This window comes from Ctenocephalides felis, unplaced genomic scaffold (assembly GCF_003426905.1).
Source record: "Ctenocephalides felis isolate EL2017-DRISC unplaced genomic scaffold, ASM342690v1 CF-g0.4_SCAFFOLD_01995, whole genome shotgun sequence".
NCBI lineage: Eukaryota > Metazoa > Arthropoda > Insecta > Siphonaptera > Pulicidae > Ctenocephalides > Ctenocephalides felis.
Window position 1 is genome coordinate 1 of NW_020538149.1, and position 18,112 is coordinate 18,112.

At 27.0% G+C, this 18,112-nt stretch overlaps 2 protein-coding genes across 2 annotated transcripts; one reads left to right on the forward strand and one right to left on the reverse strand.

Annotated features, from left to right (window-relative positions):
- The first annotated feature begins 985 nt into the window (after window positions 1-985).
- On the forward strand, window positions 986-12,721 carry LOC113380275 (endoplasmic reticulum resident protein 44-like). Its single transcript, XM_026619627.1, is given in 12 exon segments — window positions 986-1,127; window positions 1,376-1,451; window positions 3,850-3,941; window positions 4,095-4,245; window positions 5,669-5,775; window positions 5,997-6,132; window positions 9,897-9,997; window positions 10,061-10,166; window positions 10,169-10,225; window positions 10,291-10,377; window positions 10,380-10,488; window positions 12,386-12,721. Coding segments are annotated over 12 exon segments (1,230 nt in total). The 5' UTR covers window positions 986-1,076; the 3' UTR covers window positions 12,543-12,721.
- A 3,440-nt stretch (window positions 12,722-16,161) lies between these two features.
- LOC113380276 lies at window positions 16,162-17,888 on the reverse strand. Its single transcript, XM_026619628.1, has 3 exons — window positions 17,830-17,888; window positions 16,509-16,646; window positions 16,162-16,369 (listed from the first exon to the last, which is right to left on the reverse strand). Exons 1-3 carry the CDS (start codon window positions 17,886-17,888, stop codon window positions 16,201-16,203), a joined length of 366 nt encoding a protein of 121 aa, XP_026475413.1. The 3' UTR covers window positions 16,162-16,200.
- Window positions 17,889-18,112: the final 224 nt, after the last annotated feature.

The window sequence follows — 18,112 nt, forward strand, 5'->3', positions numbered from 1 at the left end:
TATTATATACACTTGGATATTGCAATTTTAAATAAAATGAGTAGAAAGGAGGCACTTTTATATTTTGACTGTGTTATATTGACTCTCTTGTTAATTTTATGTTGTTTATTTATTTCTAAACAAACTTTTGCTAATAATTTAAATCTCTTTGCTCTGATGTCGACTAATTCGTTATAAAAATTTATATAAGTGTTCCAATTTAAAGTGACAAGAATTGTTTTTATTGTGCATTTGTAAACAATTGTTATTATGAAATAATTAGGATTACTACAATTACATGTAAGTTTTTACACCATATCACTTTCTTATAAATTAGTTTTAATTAATAGTTTTAATCTGTATTGTTTTAAACTAGAATCCACTGAAATGACACAAAACAATGTGTCGAAACGTATGGAAATAATAAAAATGTTATAAGTTCATACAAGTTTTTAATTGATGTATTGTCCTGAAGACTGAATCTCATATATATATATATATATATATATATATATATATTATATACAACAAAGCGCCAAATTTTAATTTAATACTTGCACTTTTAAAAATGCAATTACCCAAATTTGGAAAAATCATGCCAATTCAATTACAAATTTCTTATTTATATATATATATATATATATATAAATTATAAAATTAAAAATCTATTATTTAAATTTGAAAGCTCATTCCAACCCAGAATGTTTTGCATATTTGAAGCTAATTGTATTATCATAAGCATTTTTTCTTCAAGTTTAATGAAGTTTTAGCTTTGCATTTTACTGTATTTAATTCTAATAATATAATCTGTTTTCTATTATCAGTAAATCTCAACCAATACCCAAAATATACGAATTATCTCAATTCTCATTTTGAAATTCGCGCCATACATTATGACAATATGGCGTCAACTGTCAAATTTTCAGCACCGCCGCCAGCGCCAACTTCACGATTCGACACCTGTCTCAACTAACAAGTGTTGTCAAAAGTCTCTCGGCATAAAACAAATTCATGTTAAAATAAAAATTAATTTAAAACAATTTAAATGTTAAATCAATCATAACAGGACGGCGGTAGCGTTTTAAATTAACGTCAAAATGCTGATCAGTATAAAGTGTATAAAGTGCTACTTAACATATTTTATATTCGTAAGTGTCCACCAAATGAAATTTGCCACGAATTCAATATTTGTTTTTGACATTAATGCCGGTCGAAATAATATAATTAAATACACGAATAACAGTAGTAAAATAGTTAATAGAAAACTAGTTACTGTTATTTGGTATAAAATTTTGTTGTTGCAAATGTCAATTCAAACAATGTCGGATGTTTTTCTTGTATTGATTTTGTTAATCTTATGTATTATTGTTTTGTAATTATTTTGTTGGTTTTTCAGATTCAATTCGGATGTAGTTCAATATTAGGTAAAGGGGCTACGCCCCTCACTCAAGCGAATATAGATATGACATTGGGTGAGTAACATCTTGTTTAAGGTTAAGTTAGTTTTTCTCTACAATAAATTTAATACTAAATAGATGCACCTTAATAAAATTTAATCGATAACTATGTTAGTTATGTTAATCGATGTGTTGTATCAAATTCTAGATAAGTTTTGATGCAAAAGTAAAGCTAGGTCATAATAGATTCTACAATTTTCTGCACATAATTTCTTTATTCTAACACTCAATTTTCAAAAACCACCAGATAAATTTTGTTGTTCTTTGTTAGAGTAAAATTAACAATATAAAAGCGATAGTTAAGTATAATCAGGGTAAAATGTGAGTGTAAATATAACGATTATCTAAATCGTTTCATTGTCTTGAGTTTTAGATAAGTTTTGTTCATGAGAAAGTAATGTCTATGTGCAACTTGTGTTGTATTAACTTCTTATTCTACAATTTTCTGAATATGCTGCTTTATTTTAACACTCATTTTTCAAAACTCTCTAGATAATTTTAGTTGCCCTCTCTTTGCGTAAGGTTAGGTTAGTTAATTTGTAGTGAAACGTTAGGAATAACAAAAATATCAGTGAATGAATATAATTTATATTAAACGTTTTCACAATTTGCTTACGGGATGTTAAAAAGAGGATAAAACATAATAACGATTTATTGATAGAGCTCAATTGTTCATATCAAAATTCTTATTCTTATTCCATCCTTTATGATATGATGGTCGATTTTATTATATTTGTTTTTTTTTTGTGGACATGATTGTTTGTTTGTGAAGCAATAATTTCTTGTATTTCGTATTTACTGTTTCTGTGTTTTCACTGAAAAAGAGTCAAAATTGGGTCTCGAAACGTATGGATCTATTAAAGTTATTTAAAGAAATATATCTTAGTTTCGTTTTTTTTATATCTGGTTGAATGCCTGTTAACAAGTTTGATTTATCAACATATATATATATATATATATATATATATATATATATATATATATCAAGAAAAATTTTAATTCCATTTAAATAACAATTGAACAAATAATTGCCAGACGTTTAAGATAAAACACTATTTGTTGATAAACAATCTCGGACTTTGCAATTGTGCAATTGTAATAACATTAATTAACAATACAAGTATTTGTTCAATTTGTTTTTGTTATAACGCACGTATTTTTAAACAATTTGCGGAATCTGAAATTTATAATTTAAAAATACATGTGCAATACAAAATTTGTATTGACAAAAAACTAAACTAGATAAATATATATTATAATATTACACATTTATATCTTATACAAATCTATCTTATATTTTATTTAAAGAGCATTTCAAAAATCGTTTTTTATAATCTATAATATAAATAAAATCTGCACAACTGTAAACATTTGTACAATGTTTTATTAAATAATATTTTAATACGATTTTTATTATCAAAATCGTGTTCTATAAATATGTAATATACTACAAACCCTTTTTTCAAATATACTAAAATGTTATAAGAATTACATCGAGGAATGTAACTGTACTTTGGATTTGTGAAAGTTATAGGCTTTCACTTTAAATATCAAATTTTTAAATTATTGGTAATACATAAATATATATATATATATATATATATATATATATATATATATGTTGAAGAAGTTAGTTTTAATGGTGAGAAATATGAGTAAGTTCTTCAAGGGCATACGTCAAATAAAAGGCAAAGATTTAGAAGTTAATCTTTAATTTTTTCCAAACGTTTCGACATAGGATTTTATGTCATCATCAGTGAATCTACAGAATGAACATTGAGAAATTAATATAAACTGGGAAAAATGACAGAAATTGGAAAAAGAACTATAGATATAAGTAATATAATTATAACAATAACAATTATACTTAACAGATAGATAAACAAGAGAAAATATATATATATATTTTTGAATAGTCTTGAATTTGATGTTGATATATATGTTTAATTTGAGTTTAATATTCGGGCGTAACATCAATAAAAATAGTATGAGTTTTTTTTAAAAAATTTATTTATTTAAAATCCATACGTTTCGGCTAGCATCTTAGCCATCATTCAGTGGTAATCAAGTTAATAAATTTTGTATTTCCTATAATAAAACATTTGTATGCAATGAAACCATTATTAATCCATGGTATGAGTATGTGCACATTGATAAGATATGTATTTTTTAACACAAACATCACAATTGGTAAAACACACTAATAATCATGATAACTTGACAAGTTGTCGAAACTATGTATTTACTCTTCGGAGTTTAGGATAGAAATGTCACAACTTTCTCAAAGTAGTTTTTAGCATGTGTTGATATTTTTTGGAAAATTTAAAAGGCGATGGGTATATATATATAAATATTAGGTACTAGTAATTGTCATAACTATTAACAAATAATTTATCTTTTTTTCCTATTTCAGCTTCCAATGAGTTGGTGTTCATTAATTTTTATGCCGAATGGTGTAGGTTTAGTAATTTATTGCAGCCTATTTTTGATGAAGCTGCTGATAAGGTAATAATAATTGTAGTCATTTATAAACTGTAATAATTATTTATTAATTAAGTCATTATTTAATACAAACAACTTGTGAACAAGGTTAGCGTGTTTGACCAAGTTGATTATTTGATATTTGAATGATCTTGATGTATTTTTTATTTCTTTTAGATAAATGAAGCATTTCCTGAACAGGGAAAAGTAGTATTAGGTAAAGTCGATTGTGACAAGGAGAATTCGGTTGCTTCCAGGTATCACATCTCCAAATATCCAACGCTGAAAGTCATCAGGAATGGACAGCCGACTAAAAGAGAATACAGAGGTAAAACATATCATAATACCTTCAACACTATCAATATGTTAATTTAAAATCTAAGGCAATAAATAGAGTTTTTTAAATAATAGGTTGTCAAATATCTCCCTTCCGCCTTTTTGTATTATAAACCAATAGCAAAAAAGCGGAAGGGAGATATTTGACAACCTAATATATAGAATAGGGTGGTCCTTAATATGGACATTTTCAAATTTCCTTGCTCCCAAGGGCTCAAATGCTTCCAAATTGATAAAAAATAATTCTCTGAAAGCTTTAGCTCTTAATATTGTCTTTTAGATAGAGCGCAATTCAATCAAAGTTTTGTATGAAAATAGCATGTAAAAAATTTAGAAAATGTAAAAAAAATGTTTTAGGTATAACTTAGCGACAAATGAATTAAAAGTGAAAATTTGTGTCAAAATTCGACGCTCTGCAAAATTTTTGAAATTTTTTTCATGCTATTTCCATATAAATCTTTGATAGAATTGATTCAAGGTTCAATTTATTTCTTAGATATTCATTTAAATTTGAACACATTGTTTAGAAGAAACGTATTTGGAGTGGCAGACTTCACTTAAAACTACAATTGAAATATTAGGTTGTCAAATATCTCCCTTCCGCCTTTTTGTATTATAAACCAAGAGCAAAAAAGCGGAAGGGAGATATTTGACAACCTAATATATACGAATGCTAATTACAATGACGAATACAAAATATTTCTATGAATTAATACTGTGTGATTTTAATTCATATTATGAATCTTTAAATTATGGTTTAAAATTATTAAAGCAAACAAAAATAGCAAATAAATGCTATTAAGTTAATATTTTTGTACTTAATATTTACTATGTGTTATCATTTTAATGATAGCATAAAATTGTATTAGTTAATACATGTTACAAAAGGACAGATTTCTTTAAAACAATTATAGATAATTTACATTACCAAAAATTCTATCTTTGATACATTTGGATCACTATATTAAACTAACTCTATAATTCATGCTCAAATAACTTTGAAAATGATTTAAAATGATGACTAATATTAATTATCTTAATACTAGTAACTGCGCTCTATCTAAAAGACAATATTAAGAGCTAAAACTTTCAGAGAATTGTTTTTTTATCAATTTGGAACCATTTGAGCCCTTGGGAGCAAGGAAATTCGAAAATGTCCATATTAAGGACCACCCTTATATAGAACCTTTTAAAGGACTCTGAATAATTTAATCAGAATCATCCAATATGAAAAGTTTAAAAATTTTAAGAAATTTAGATAACTTGTATATGTTTAAATAATTATTTATGTAATTATAAACTATAAATTATTTCGATAATTGACAACTATAGAAATATTATTTATATATATATATATATATATATATATATATTTATATACATATATAAAAATATATCAATTTTTTATTATTTAGGTGCAAGAACATCAGAAGCATTTTTGGAGTTTGTCAAAAAACAATTGGAGGACCCGATTAGAGAATTCCATTCATTGAAAGATTTGGAAACATTGGATACCAAAAAGGTAAATAAAAAACTTTTATATAAACTTTGAATTATAAGATTAATAATAGGTTCAATCCAGTTTTCTTTCCTTTACAGTAGAGTTCTTTTTTTGGCCTTTTTTTATTATTTGGTATCTTATCTGTCTGCTTTATATTCTTTCCTCAGACATTTTTGTCATTTTTTCTTAGAGTCCATGTCTCTGAATCTTACAATCTTTTATATTTTAATATTTATTTCTAGCGTATCATTGTGGGCTATTTTGACAGAAGGGACATGCCAGAATATTCCACATTCCGTCGTGTTGCAACCAATTTGAAGGAGGACTGTCAGTTTCATGTCGGGTTTGGAGATGTCAGCAAAAATATGCATCCTCCTGGTAATTAATACAAATATATATAATATATATATATATATATATATATATATATATATATATATATTAGGTTGTCAAATATCTCCCTTCCGCCTTTTTGTATTATAAACCAAGAGCAAAAAAGCGGAAGGGAGATATTTGACAACCTAATATATATATTTATATATAAAATATATATATTTATATATAAAATATATATATTTATATATAAAATATATATATATATATATATATATATAAATATAAATAGATAAGGAAATTGTAATTGAATTGGCATGATTTTTCCAAATTTGGGTAATGGGTAATAATAATTGCATTTTTAAAAGTGTAAGTATTAAATTAAAACTTGGTGTTTTGTTGTACATATTTATATATATATATATATATATATACATATATATATATATATATATATATATATATATATATATATATATATGAGATTCAGTCTTCAGGGCAATACATCAATTAAAAACTTATATGAACTTATAACATTTTTCTTGTTTCCATTCGTTTTCGGACATTTTTTTTACTTTTTTTCAAATAACTTTTAATTTTTCTCTCGGATAATATATTTTATTTACATTACTAAAAACTAGATAAAATTTACTAAAATCTAGTAAAAATTGTTATATACACTTGGATATTGAAATTTTAAATAAAATGAGTAGAAAGAAGGCATTTTTATATTTTGACTGTGTTATATAACTCTCTTGTTAATTTTATGTGGTTTATTTATTTCTAAACAAACTTTTGCTAATAATTTAAATCTCTTTGCTCTGATGTCGACTAATTTGTTATGAAAATTTATATAATTGTTCCAATTTAAAGTGACAAGAATTGTTTTTATTGTGCATTTGCGAACAATTATTATTATAAAATAATTAGAATCACTACAATTACATGTAAGTTTTTACACCATACCACTTTCTTATAAATTAGTTTTAATTAATAGTTTTAATCTGGGCTTTTAAACTAGAGTCCACTGAAGATGACACAAACAATGTGTCGAAACGTACGGAAACGATAAAAATGATATAAGTTCATACAAGTTTTTAGTTAATTGATTGTCCTGAAGACTGAATCTCACATAGCTCAACATAAAAATTATTAAAATTTAACATATATATATATATATATATATATATATATATATTATTCAAAATTTCAAGTAGCATGTTAGGACTTATATTAAACTTGGAACATGATTGTTCAATTGATGCACCAACAAGAATATTACAACAAACACTTTTGCAACCCCAAATTTTTACCATCCTAACACAAATTTCGAGCTTGCTGATTTATTATAAATTGTTCAAAGTTTATTTCCATTAACAATTTTCTGAAATTCTGAAAAACCTGTTTTTTTTTTTTTTTGAAAAAGTAATTTTCATTTTATGATGTAGCCCTAAATTTTCACCCTCCTAGGACAAACCTTAATAATGTAATAATTAACAAGTGAATATTTTCTCATTATATTTATATTATTACATTTCGATCAATTGAACAATCGTCTAATTATGTAAATATTAAATATGATGGTTAATATTAAATATTATGGTTAATAATAATAATAATGATAAATTAACATTCTTTTTCATGACTGGCTCTTGCATGCTCTATTTATAGATAACGCTGTCATCGAAGAAGGTAACTGCAAATTGCTTTTTGCTTTACATTTTATTACTTGAGAAAAATGGAAAAGATAACTAATACACATTTAACTAATTGATAAAGTCATTTACTTAAACTTTAAATGACTTTGATAAAGTCAAGTTACTATAGATAAAAAAATATTAAATACATAAAATAGTTTATAAATTTTTTCATTTTTTCTCGAGTTATGTATAATTTATTATTTATTTTGGTTTAAATGCATGTGAATACATTTAGTGTATATGTATATATATATATATATATATATATATATATATATACATGATTAATTTTTTTGAGGGCGTAACATGAAGTAAAGATACAGACTAATTATATCTGAACCTTAAATTAAAAAATGCATAAAACATTACTTACTTGAATTTCTTAGATTATCATTTACACATATTATATATACAGCTTGTAAAAAATTAATAATTGGAAACAAGCACCAAATGTCAGTAATTTCTTTTTTAATTTAAGGTTTAGATATAATTAATCTGTCTCTTCAGTTAAATCTTTCTTTTTATTTTTGCTTATGTATAATTAGTTTTTTACGTTACTTTCTGCTTTTTTTCAAAATTGTAGAACCACTGACGATGACGTAGAATTTTACGTCGAAACGTATGAAAAAATAAAGATGTTTTAAAAAATCTTTACTTTATTTATATTTTTTACTTAATGTTACGCCCTCCAAGAACTTAATCATACATTTCAACATCAAATTTAAATACTTTCAACATATATATATATATATATATATATATATATCATATTCATATATTTATGTATATATATGGGTTTATATAATAGTTGAATTATTTGAGACATAACACCGATACAAATACATTTTTCAAAAATGATTAGACCGATAAATTCTAATATAACGTCGATTGCTCTAGAAATTTTGAAAACTGATTTTATTGTTCGCATTCTATTAAAAAAGACCTTTCAAATGATACCCCACATGCCATATATGAAATTTTTGAAGTAAAACTTCTTCAGACACCTCAGCTACTAATTCGTAAAAAGTGTATATTTTATAGCAAAATCACATAGTTCACTTTAGCATTCGCTATATAAGTTAAAACAAAACTAGTGGTGTATGGCATCGTGCCTTAAGGCAAATTGCTGGAACTTCCCGTACCGTTATGAAATATTCGAGAAATTTTAAACGTTAATAACAAATACTGTAAGGTTAATTATTTTTGCTATCTTGTTATATCTGAGCAAAACAAATGAACCATTAACAATTCTTATTTCATTTCGAATTCAATTTCAAAAAAAAAATAGTTGCCTAAAAATTTGCACAAAATTGAAAAAGTGCTCCCGTACAGTCACAGTCTAAACGCATTTGTAAATAATTCTGTGCGACATTTTCATTTATACTGTGCTTGGCTTGGCGGCATTTTCACATTTTTCAATAGTTTTCACCAAATTGGAAAATTGAAAAATTGCTCCAGTACATAAACAGTCTAAACGCACTCGGGTAAACATTTGTACCAGAGTGGCGCTTAGACTGTGTTTAGCCTGGGTAATTTTTTGAATTTTTAATCCAAAATTACAAAAATATTTTATGGAAAATAAAAAAAAATGTAATAATTTTTTATCCTCAAAAGCAATTGTTTTGTCAATACAAGCAGAAAGTTTTTTAGATCATTCAAATCCGATACTCCGTTCTCTCAAAAACTCGATTTGTATTTTCTGCACCCTTTGCTCCGTATTTCCGTAACGGCTGGACCTGCCTTTGCTAAAAACTAATCAGCACATCTCCCTATCAATAGGGATCGAATGTTTTTTGAACCATTCAAATCGGTTGATCCGTGCGCCCGAAAACGTGGACGAAAAAATGCGGACATACAAAACACACTGTTACATTTTGTTATAAAATATGGTTATGTATATAACTTTTTTATTACGATATAATCATTTTTTTTGTGAAAATCGTTTTCTACTCGTCGAGATCTTTTAAACGATACCCAACATGCCAAAGGGTACTTTACAAACATTTTGAAGTAAAACTTTTTTAGACACCTCAGCAAAAATATTCATTAAAATTGTAGTTAAATTAGCCAATTAATGGTTAATTATGAGTTACCTAATTCTCATTTTAGGTAAACCGATAATAGTATTCAGGCCAGACGTGTCCAGATCAAATGAACATGATGAAACTTATTTGGGATCTTTGTCCAACATGGATGAGCTGCACGTTTGGGTAAGAAAAAAAACTTACTTTATCGAAGTTTTCATGAGAATATAATATTTTTATTTATCTTAGGTGCAAGATAAATGTGTGCCTTTGGTCAGAGAGATCACATTCGAGAACGCCGAAGAATTGACAGAGGAGGGTCTTCCATTTTTAATCCTTTTCCATTCCCCCGACGATTTAGAAGTGTCAAACAATTCAATGATATCGTGCATACAGAATTGCTTGACGAAAAACGTAAGCAAAATGTAAAAGATTATTTTAAACCTCTTCAAGATGTTTATGTTTTTTTTTTCTTTTAGAAAATGTGAATTTCCTGACAGCCGATGGTAAGAAATTCGCCCATCCTCTGCACCATCTGGGCAAAGGGCCGAGTGATCTGCCGTTGATTGCATCGATAGTTTTAGGCACATGTACTTATTCCCTGATTTTAAAGACATGCACATTCCTGGCAAATTGAAGCAGTTTTTGCAGGATCTCTATAATGGAAAACTGCACAGGTAAGGGATAAAAGATAATATATTATGAATAAAAAGTCCCAAAAGTCAGTGGCACATCTAGGGTGAAATTTTCAAAAAACCGAATTTTCAATTTTTCCATATTTCAATAGGTTATACCTTTAAAAATAACATACCAAAATTTTAAGTCGATATCTTAAATAGTTTTTGAGTTACAGCCATTTAAAGAGTATATATACAGTATATAGTATAACGATCATTTTATATTTAAACGCGTTTTCCTCAAAACACTATTTTTCGAATTTGCTGCAGCGATTACTCAAAAACAAATGATCCGGTCACTAGCAAATTTTTTTTTACATGTTCTATATATAGTTCTTCATAAAATGAACTATCGATTATTTGATCAGATCAATAATCGAATTTTGGCAGCACAAGAACGACCAAAATTTTGGGTAAAATTCGACTTTTAAAAAAAAAAAACGCCGTCGTTTTGTCCATTTTTGATTTTTTTTCTTTATCGTAGTTCATTTTACAGACAATATTATCTAGTTTAACGAGATTTTTTTTTTTTAATTTTTTTTTAAATTTCATCGACGTAGAAGGCCGAAATCACTGCAGCAGTGAAGGGCCTTTTTTTCGCGTCGTTGAAGATCGACGATAACTTAAAAAATATTTAATTTTTTTCTTCAAAAATTTCACTTTGCATTCTTAAAACATGTATAAATATATTCCTAAAATTTTGAAATGATTGATAAAGTATTTTGTTTAATATAAATTTCCAAAAATCACCCCTTAATAAAAGTTCCAGAAGTTGTCTGTGGTAGAAAGTAAAAGAAAAGCTTATATAATATGATAAACTGGTAAAGTTGTAATTTTTTAAAAATACTTTTGTTTGTCGAAGAATGTTGTAATTTTGATATTTCATACTTTAATATGTCTACTTCAACAACAAATATTAAAATCAATGACTTTTTTAAGAAATTTTCGGGAGTTTTGCATTCTTGAGAACAAAGTGATTATTATTATTTATCTCTCAATATTTTCATTTGCTCGTCAGTAGTGTCCTTTTGTCCTAATATTTTCATTTGCTCGTCAGTAGAGTACCTTTTTTCCCTTGTGTTTTTATTTGCTCGTCAGTAGAGTCCCTTTTGTCCTAATATTTTCATTTGCTCGTCAGTAGAGTCCCTTTTGTCCTAATATTTTAATTTGCTCGTCAGTAGAGTCCCTTCTTTCTCTTTGTATTTTAATTTGCTCGTCAGTAGAGTCCATTTTTTTTAACATTTTTATTATGCTTGTCAGTAGAGTTCCTTTTTCTTACAATATTTTCAATTTGCTCGTCAGTAGAGTTCTTCTCCCAATCATTACAAATTGAATGTTATTTAGATCATTAAAATCGGCTGATCCGTTCTCTCAAAAACTCGATTTGTATTTTCTACACTCATTGCTCCGTATCTCCGTAACGGCTGGACCTGCCTTTGCCAAAAACTAATCAGCATATCTCCCTATCAATAGACAAACACTCACATCCATTTTTTCTGAGGTATGCCTCTTAAAAATGTTCAGAAACCTTTAAAACGTCGAGAAATGCAAAAATTTTCATTTTCGATTTTCGGCCCATTGCTATAACTTACCCTACGAGAAGTTAATACTAAAAGCGATGACATTTCCCCAGAAATTTTCAAGATTTTCGCTAATGAAAAAATTATAACAAACAGATAAATTAGCATTACAAGTCCTAATTTCAAAATTTGTTGTATAATTCATTCTTTAGTTAATGCAAACTTTGTGTTGATGTGGGAAAGCTAAATAAAATATTATAGGCATGTGACAAGTTTTACTACACTTTGTAGCATAACAAATGCAAATATCTTGGAAGTTTCTGAGAAAACTTGTTGATTTTAGTATTTACCCAATTTTTTTTCTCTTTTTTTTTCAGGGAGTTCCACTACGGCCCCGACACGAACGAGATAGCCCCCGACAATTCCCCAAATGCCGGTGGGGCCCAAAGAAAGGCTACGCAGCCCCCGGATTCTACTTTCAAGAAATTGGCACCCTCGAAGAACAGATACACCTTACTAAGGGACGAACTTTAGGTAACGAATTGATTTGATGTTGAGAGACGATAGCAACAAATTTTTTATTATTAATGAATTGATTAATTTACAAAACCACCCACGATGATGATAAAGACTAGAGACAAGACGAAAGGTTTGGCTGAATATTAAAAAATTGTGTAAAGTGAGTAAAGAAGTTAATATCGAGTGATGTAAATGTAATATAGATTTATTATATATATATATTTATATTGATAGCACTTTAATATAATTTCAACAAAAGTTCGAGTTTTTACAACAATTTAGTATCACGTGTTTGTTATTTTGTTGATTTTATTTTGTTTATTTGAAAAGTTTTTGAGTTGTTAAAAAACTGTTGGATTTTTAGAAAACTTTGCCTTGATATGGGAAAGCTAAATAAAATATTATAGGCATGTGATAAGTTTTACTACACCTTGCGGCGTGCGAGTATATTTTTCATAACAAATGCAAAAATCTCGAAAATTTCTTTTAAAAAATCATTGATTTTAATATTTGTTGTCGAAGTAGACATATTAAAGTATGAAATATCAAAATTACAACATTCTACAACAAACAAAAGTATTTTTAAAAAATTACGACATCTTTGCCGCCACCTTACGAAGTTTTTCCTGTACTTTGTTTACAAAAAAGCAAAAATTTCGAAAATTTCTTAAAAAACTCATTGATTTTAATATTTGTTGTCGAAGTAGACATATTAAAGTATGAAATATCAAAATTACAACATTCTACAACAAACAAAAAGTATTTTTAAACAATTACAACATTCTTGCCGCCACCTTATGAAGTTTTTCCTGTACTTTGTTCACAAAAATGCGAAAATCTCGAAAATTTCTTAAAAAACTTATTGATTTTAATATTTGTTGTTAAAGTAGACATATTAAAGTATGAAATATCAAAATTACAACATTCTACAACAAACAAAAGTATTTTTAAAATATTACGACATCCTTGCCGCCACCTTACGAAGTTTTTCCTATACTTTGTTTACAAAAATGCAAAAATCTCGAAAATTTCTCAAAAAACTCATTGATTTTAATATTTGTTGTCGAAGTAGACATATTAAAGTATGAAATATCAAAATTACAACATTCTACAACAAACAAAAGTATTTTGAATAAAATTTACAACTTTGGGATTATTCTTTGTTCCTCATTACAGGCCTATAATATTTTAAGGCTTTTGTTTTGATTATCAACTCTATATAAATCTATATTTAAAAGTTTTTTGAAAATTCCACACAACACCAGAAAAAAAAATTGTCATGATATTGCATTATATATATATATATATATATATATATATTTATATTATTCATATATATTATTATTAGGTTGTCAAATATCTCCCTTCCGCTTTTTTGCTATTGGTTTATAATACAAAAAGGCGGAAGGGAGATATTTGACAACCTAATATTTATATATATATATATATATATATATATATATATATATCATTCTGAATTTGATATTGACATATGTATTAACAAAGTCTAGTAATCGGGCATAACATCAATAAAAAAACATGAATTTCTTTCAAAAATTTATGTAAAATCCATACGTTTCGGCTATAATCCCAACCTTCATTCAGTGGAAACTAAAAATAAAATTAAAAACTAAAACAATTCTTGGAAAAAATATTTTTTTAAAAAGTCTTTTCTCCATTATATCTTCAACACACTATCTATTTTTGATTTTTTAAATTAGTATTTTGTGAAAATATTGTGTAATTTCAAGTTAATGTTTATTATACATAGTGTAGTGCATTACCATATCCGAATACCATGGATTACTAAAGTTTTCCAAATTAACACTAAGATCAACTAATTGTAAGTACTAATTACTATTTTATTTTTTTCCTTTCACTCCAATTCAATTGTTTTAGTTTTTAATTTTATTTTTAGTTTCCACTGAATGAAGGCTAGGATTATAGCCGAAACGTATGGATTTAAAATAAATTTTTGAAAGAAATTCATGTTTTTTATTGATGTTATGCCCGATTATTAGACTTTGTTAATTTATATATATATATATATATATATATATATATATATATATATATAATTTTTTTATTATATATGTATATTTTGGCCTTGTATATTTTTGCTCCAATAGTGTTTTATGCTTAGCGATAAGATTAAAACCAAAATTTGAAGGCAACTAAATTTTATCAATTATTTTATTTTGGTACTTAACGATTAAAGTTAAAGACAAAAATAAATAACAATTTTTTTCAACAGAAAATCAGTCTGCAATGGTTATTATAAATACATCGATTTAAATGTGTTTTTTTTTTAAATTAAATATTTTTGGCTATTTTTTATAACGTTTTTGCTAAGACTCTTCTTGATGTATTTGTACAGAAGACAAAAGTTGTTGGAGAGAATAGTGATTTTAATAAAAAAAATATTGAAAATTATATAATTGTATATTTTTGTAGAAAAGGGTGAAAATTTAAGGTTTATTGTATTTTTAACTTCCCGTAGGGTAGTTATAGTAATGGGCCGAAAATCGAAAATGAAAATTTTTGCATTTCTCGACGTTTTGAAGGTTTCTGAACATTTTAAGGCATACTTCAGAAAAAATGAATATGTGCGGATAAAAAATTTTCTGGCGACGTTCTCGGGCGCACGGATCAACCGATTTGAATGGTTTAAAAAACATTCGATTTCTATTAATAGGGAGATGTGCTGATTAGTTTTTGGCAAAGGCAGGTCCAGCCGTTACGGAGATACGGAGCAAAAAGTGCAGAAAATACAAATCGAGTTTTTGAGAGAACGGATCAATCGATTTGTATGACCCAAAAAACATTCAGTTCGTAATGACGGGGAAAAGTGGTTATTAGTTTTTGGCAAAGGTAGGCCCAGCGGTTTCGGAGATACAAAGCTAAATGTTAAAAAAAAATGGCAGTTTTTGATAGAACTAAGCGTCCGATTTAAATGATACAAAGAACTTTCTGCTTGTCTTAACAAAATAATTGCTTTTGAAATAAACATTTTTGTTTCTATTTTTTTTTTTCAAAAAATATTTTTGTAATTTTGGATTAAAAATTGAAAAAACGACCCAGGCTAAGCACAGTCTAAGCGCCACTCTGGTACAAATGTTTACCCAAGTGCGTTTAGACTGTCTATGTATTAGAGCACTTTTCCAATTTTGTGAAAACTATTGAAAAATGTGAAAATGTCGCCAAGCTAAGCACAGTATAAGTGAAAATGTCGCACAAAATTATTTGCAAATGCGTTTAGACTGTGATTATACGGGAGCATTTTTTCGATTTTCTGCAAAAAATTAGGCAACTATATTTTTTTTTAAATTGAATTCGAAATGAAATGACAATTGTTAATGTTCAGTAGAATTGATTTATGATTTACATTTGATTTGCTCAGATATAACAAACAAGATAGCAAAAATAATGGAAATTACAGTATTTGTTATTAAAATTTCTCAAATATTTCATTACGGTACGGGAAGTTCCAGCAATTTACCTCAAGGCACGTTGCCATACACCACTAGTTTTTATTTCAAATACTTTATTACAAAATCAAATTTACAAAAACATGCATAAAATACATATAAAAACATGCAATATTTACAAAATTATTTTACAATCACAGCACAGCATTTTTAAATAAATACATTATTATTACAATTATTAATTATTAATAAACGACTTTGCTAAATTTGCAATCCGGGCAGCCAATAATCAGCACATCAGCAACATCGTTTGGCATTGATATAAATTGTGGTGTGCGGGAGCAATTTGCTGAATGCATGTTGACATTCATCCAAATTTCAGATTCTAAGTCTTTTATGTTTCCTTTTCGTAACCTAAAGTAAATAAATAATAGAATAATAGAGTCTAAAGAAGTTTTACTTCAAAAATTTTATATTGTATCTTTTATGGCATGTGGGGTATCATTTGAAAGGTAATAGAATAAGCTTTACATATATATATATATTATATTACCGTAGTCCACATTTGCATATAATCAATCCTTCAGAATCATTTCCTATTGCATTTTTTAAGCAGCACGGACACGTCACTAAATCAGACATATCTATTTCCAAATGTTCAAAAAAGTCATCGAAGTCTCTATCTTGAACTCTGAAATAAAAATTTACATTTTATTTATTAACTTGAAAATGAAAATTTTTTATATATATTTACGTTTCAGAGGTTTCTGAACATTTTGGCAAACCTCAGAAAAAATGTATGTATGTGTTTGTGTGTGCGGATACAAATTTTCGTCGACGATTTCGGGAACACGGATGCCATTATATTGGATAGGGTTATTTTTTTTGCAAAATTTTGTTAAAAAACTTGAAAATCTAAAAATGCACTTAAGAATTTAATATTATTTTCAAAAACGTATAATATTATATTTATGGTCAAACAATTTTTTTGGTAGTTAATGCAAATTCAGAAAAGTGTGACCAAAAAATGTCAAGTGAAGCAATTTGAATAATTCAAAAAACATTCGATTCGTATTGGAAAGGAGACGTGCTGATTAGTTTTTGGCGAAGGCAGGTCTAGCCGTTTCGAAGATACGGGGCAAAAAGTGCCGAAAACGGTAACTCAGTTTTTAAGAGAACGGAGCGTCCGATTTGAATAATTCAAAAAACATTCGATTCGTATTGATAAGGAGACGTGCTGATTATTTTTGGCGAAGGCAGGTCCAGCCGTTCCAAAGATACGGGGCAAAAAGTGCCGAAAACGGTAACTCAGTTTTTTAAGAGAACGGAGCGTCCGATTTGAATAATTCAAAAACATTTTACATGTATTAACAAGATGAAGAACTGTTCAAATTTTGGAAAGGCAGGTCTAGCAATTTCGGAGATCTAATAAAAAAAGTGTAAAAAATGCCATTTGTGGGTCAAAAATGATCATTAGACATATGCATATCAATTATCAGATATTTTATAGAGATTTTAATAATAAGTATAAATTTTGTTTACATTCCTATGGGTTCCGCATCAATGTTTACGCGTTAGACGCGGCGCTTACGCGCTTCGATATTTCGTCTTTGTGCAGTTAAAGCAGTATGATTGCTTTGAAAAAAGTTCAGAATTTCCAAAATATTCCAAAATGCACATTGTTCAAAAAGTCTTTTGTCAACAATTTAGAGTTTCTCAAAAATCTAATTTTTCAGAGTAAATTTTTTTCCAAAAATGTTAATCTTTTTAAAAAAATAATTTTTGGTACACGGGAGGTTCCAGCAATTTGCCTAAGGCCCGCTAGTTTTTTTTCAGTCTAATATAATTGTATTTATATTATTTTAACTTATTACGTTGTATTATCCAGTAGAGACAATTCCTGCAAAATTTCATCCTCAGTCTTCAATCGCATTCTAATTGTGCCAATTCATCGATGAGTATATCGTTTAGAGTATCCTACAATAAACACAAACATACAAACAACATATACATTAACAAAATTATTATTACAAATAACTATATTATTATATTCTTTTAGTGTCCCGCATGTTAAGTTCCTGCCACTGCGAAAGACTTCTGTCTCATTTTCATTACCGGATTTTACATCTCTGCAAAAAAGATACAAATAATATAATA

Bases quoted from the DNA above. Each gene is read 5' to 3' on its own strand.
- LOC113380276 (XM_026619628.1), bottom strand. From the start codon at position 17,888: ATGCGATTGAAGACTGAGGATGAAATTTTGCAGGAATTGTCTCTACTG. The intron at 16,647-17,829 runs GTAATAAGTTAA...TTTTTATTTCAG, and splicing joins TCTCTACTGGATAATACAAC to AGTTCAAGATAGAGACTTCG. The intron at 16,370-16,508 runs GTAATATAATAT...TATTTACTTTAG, and splicing joins ATATGCAAATGTGGACTACG to GTTACGAAAAGGAAACATAA.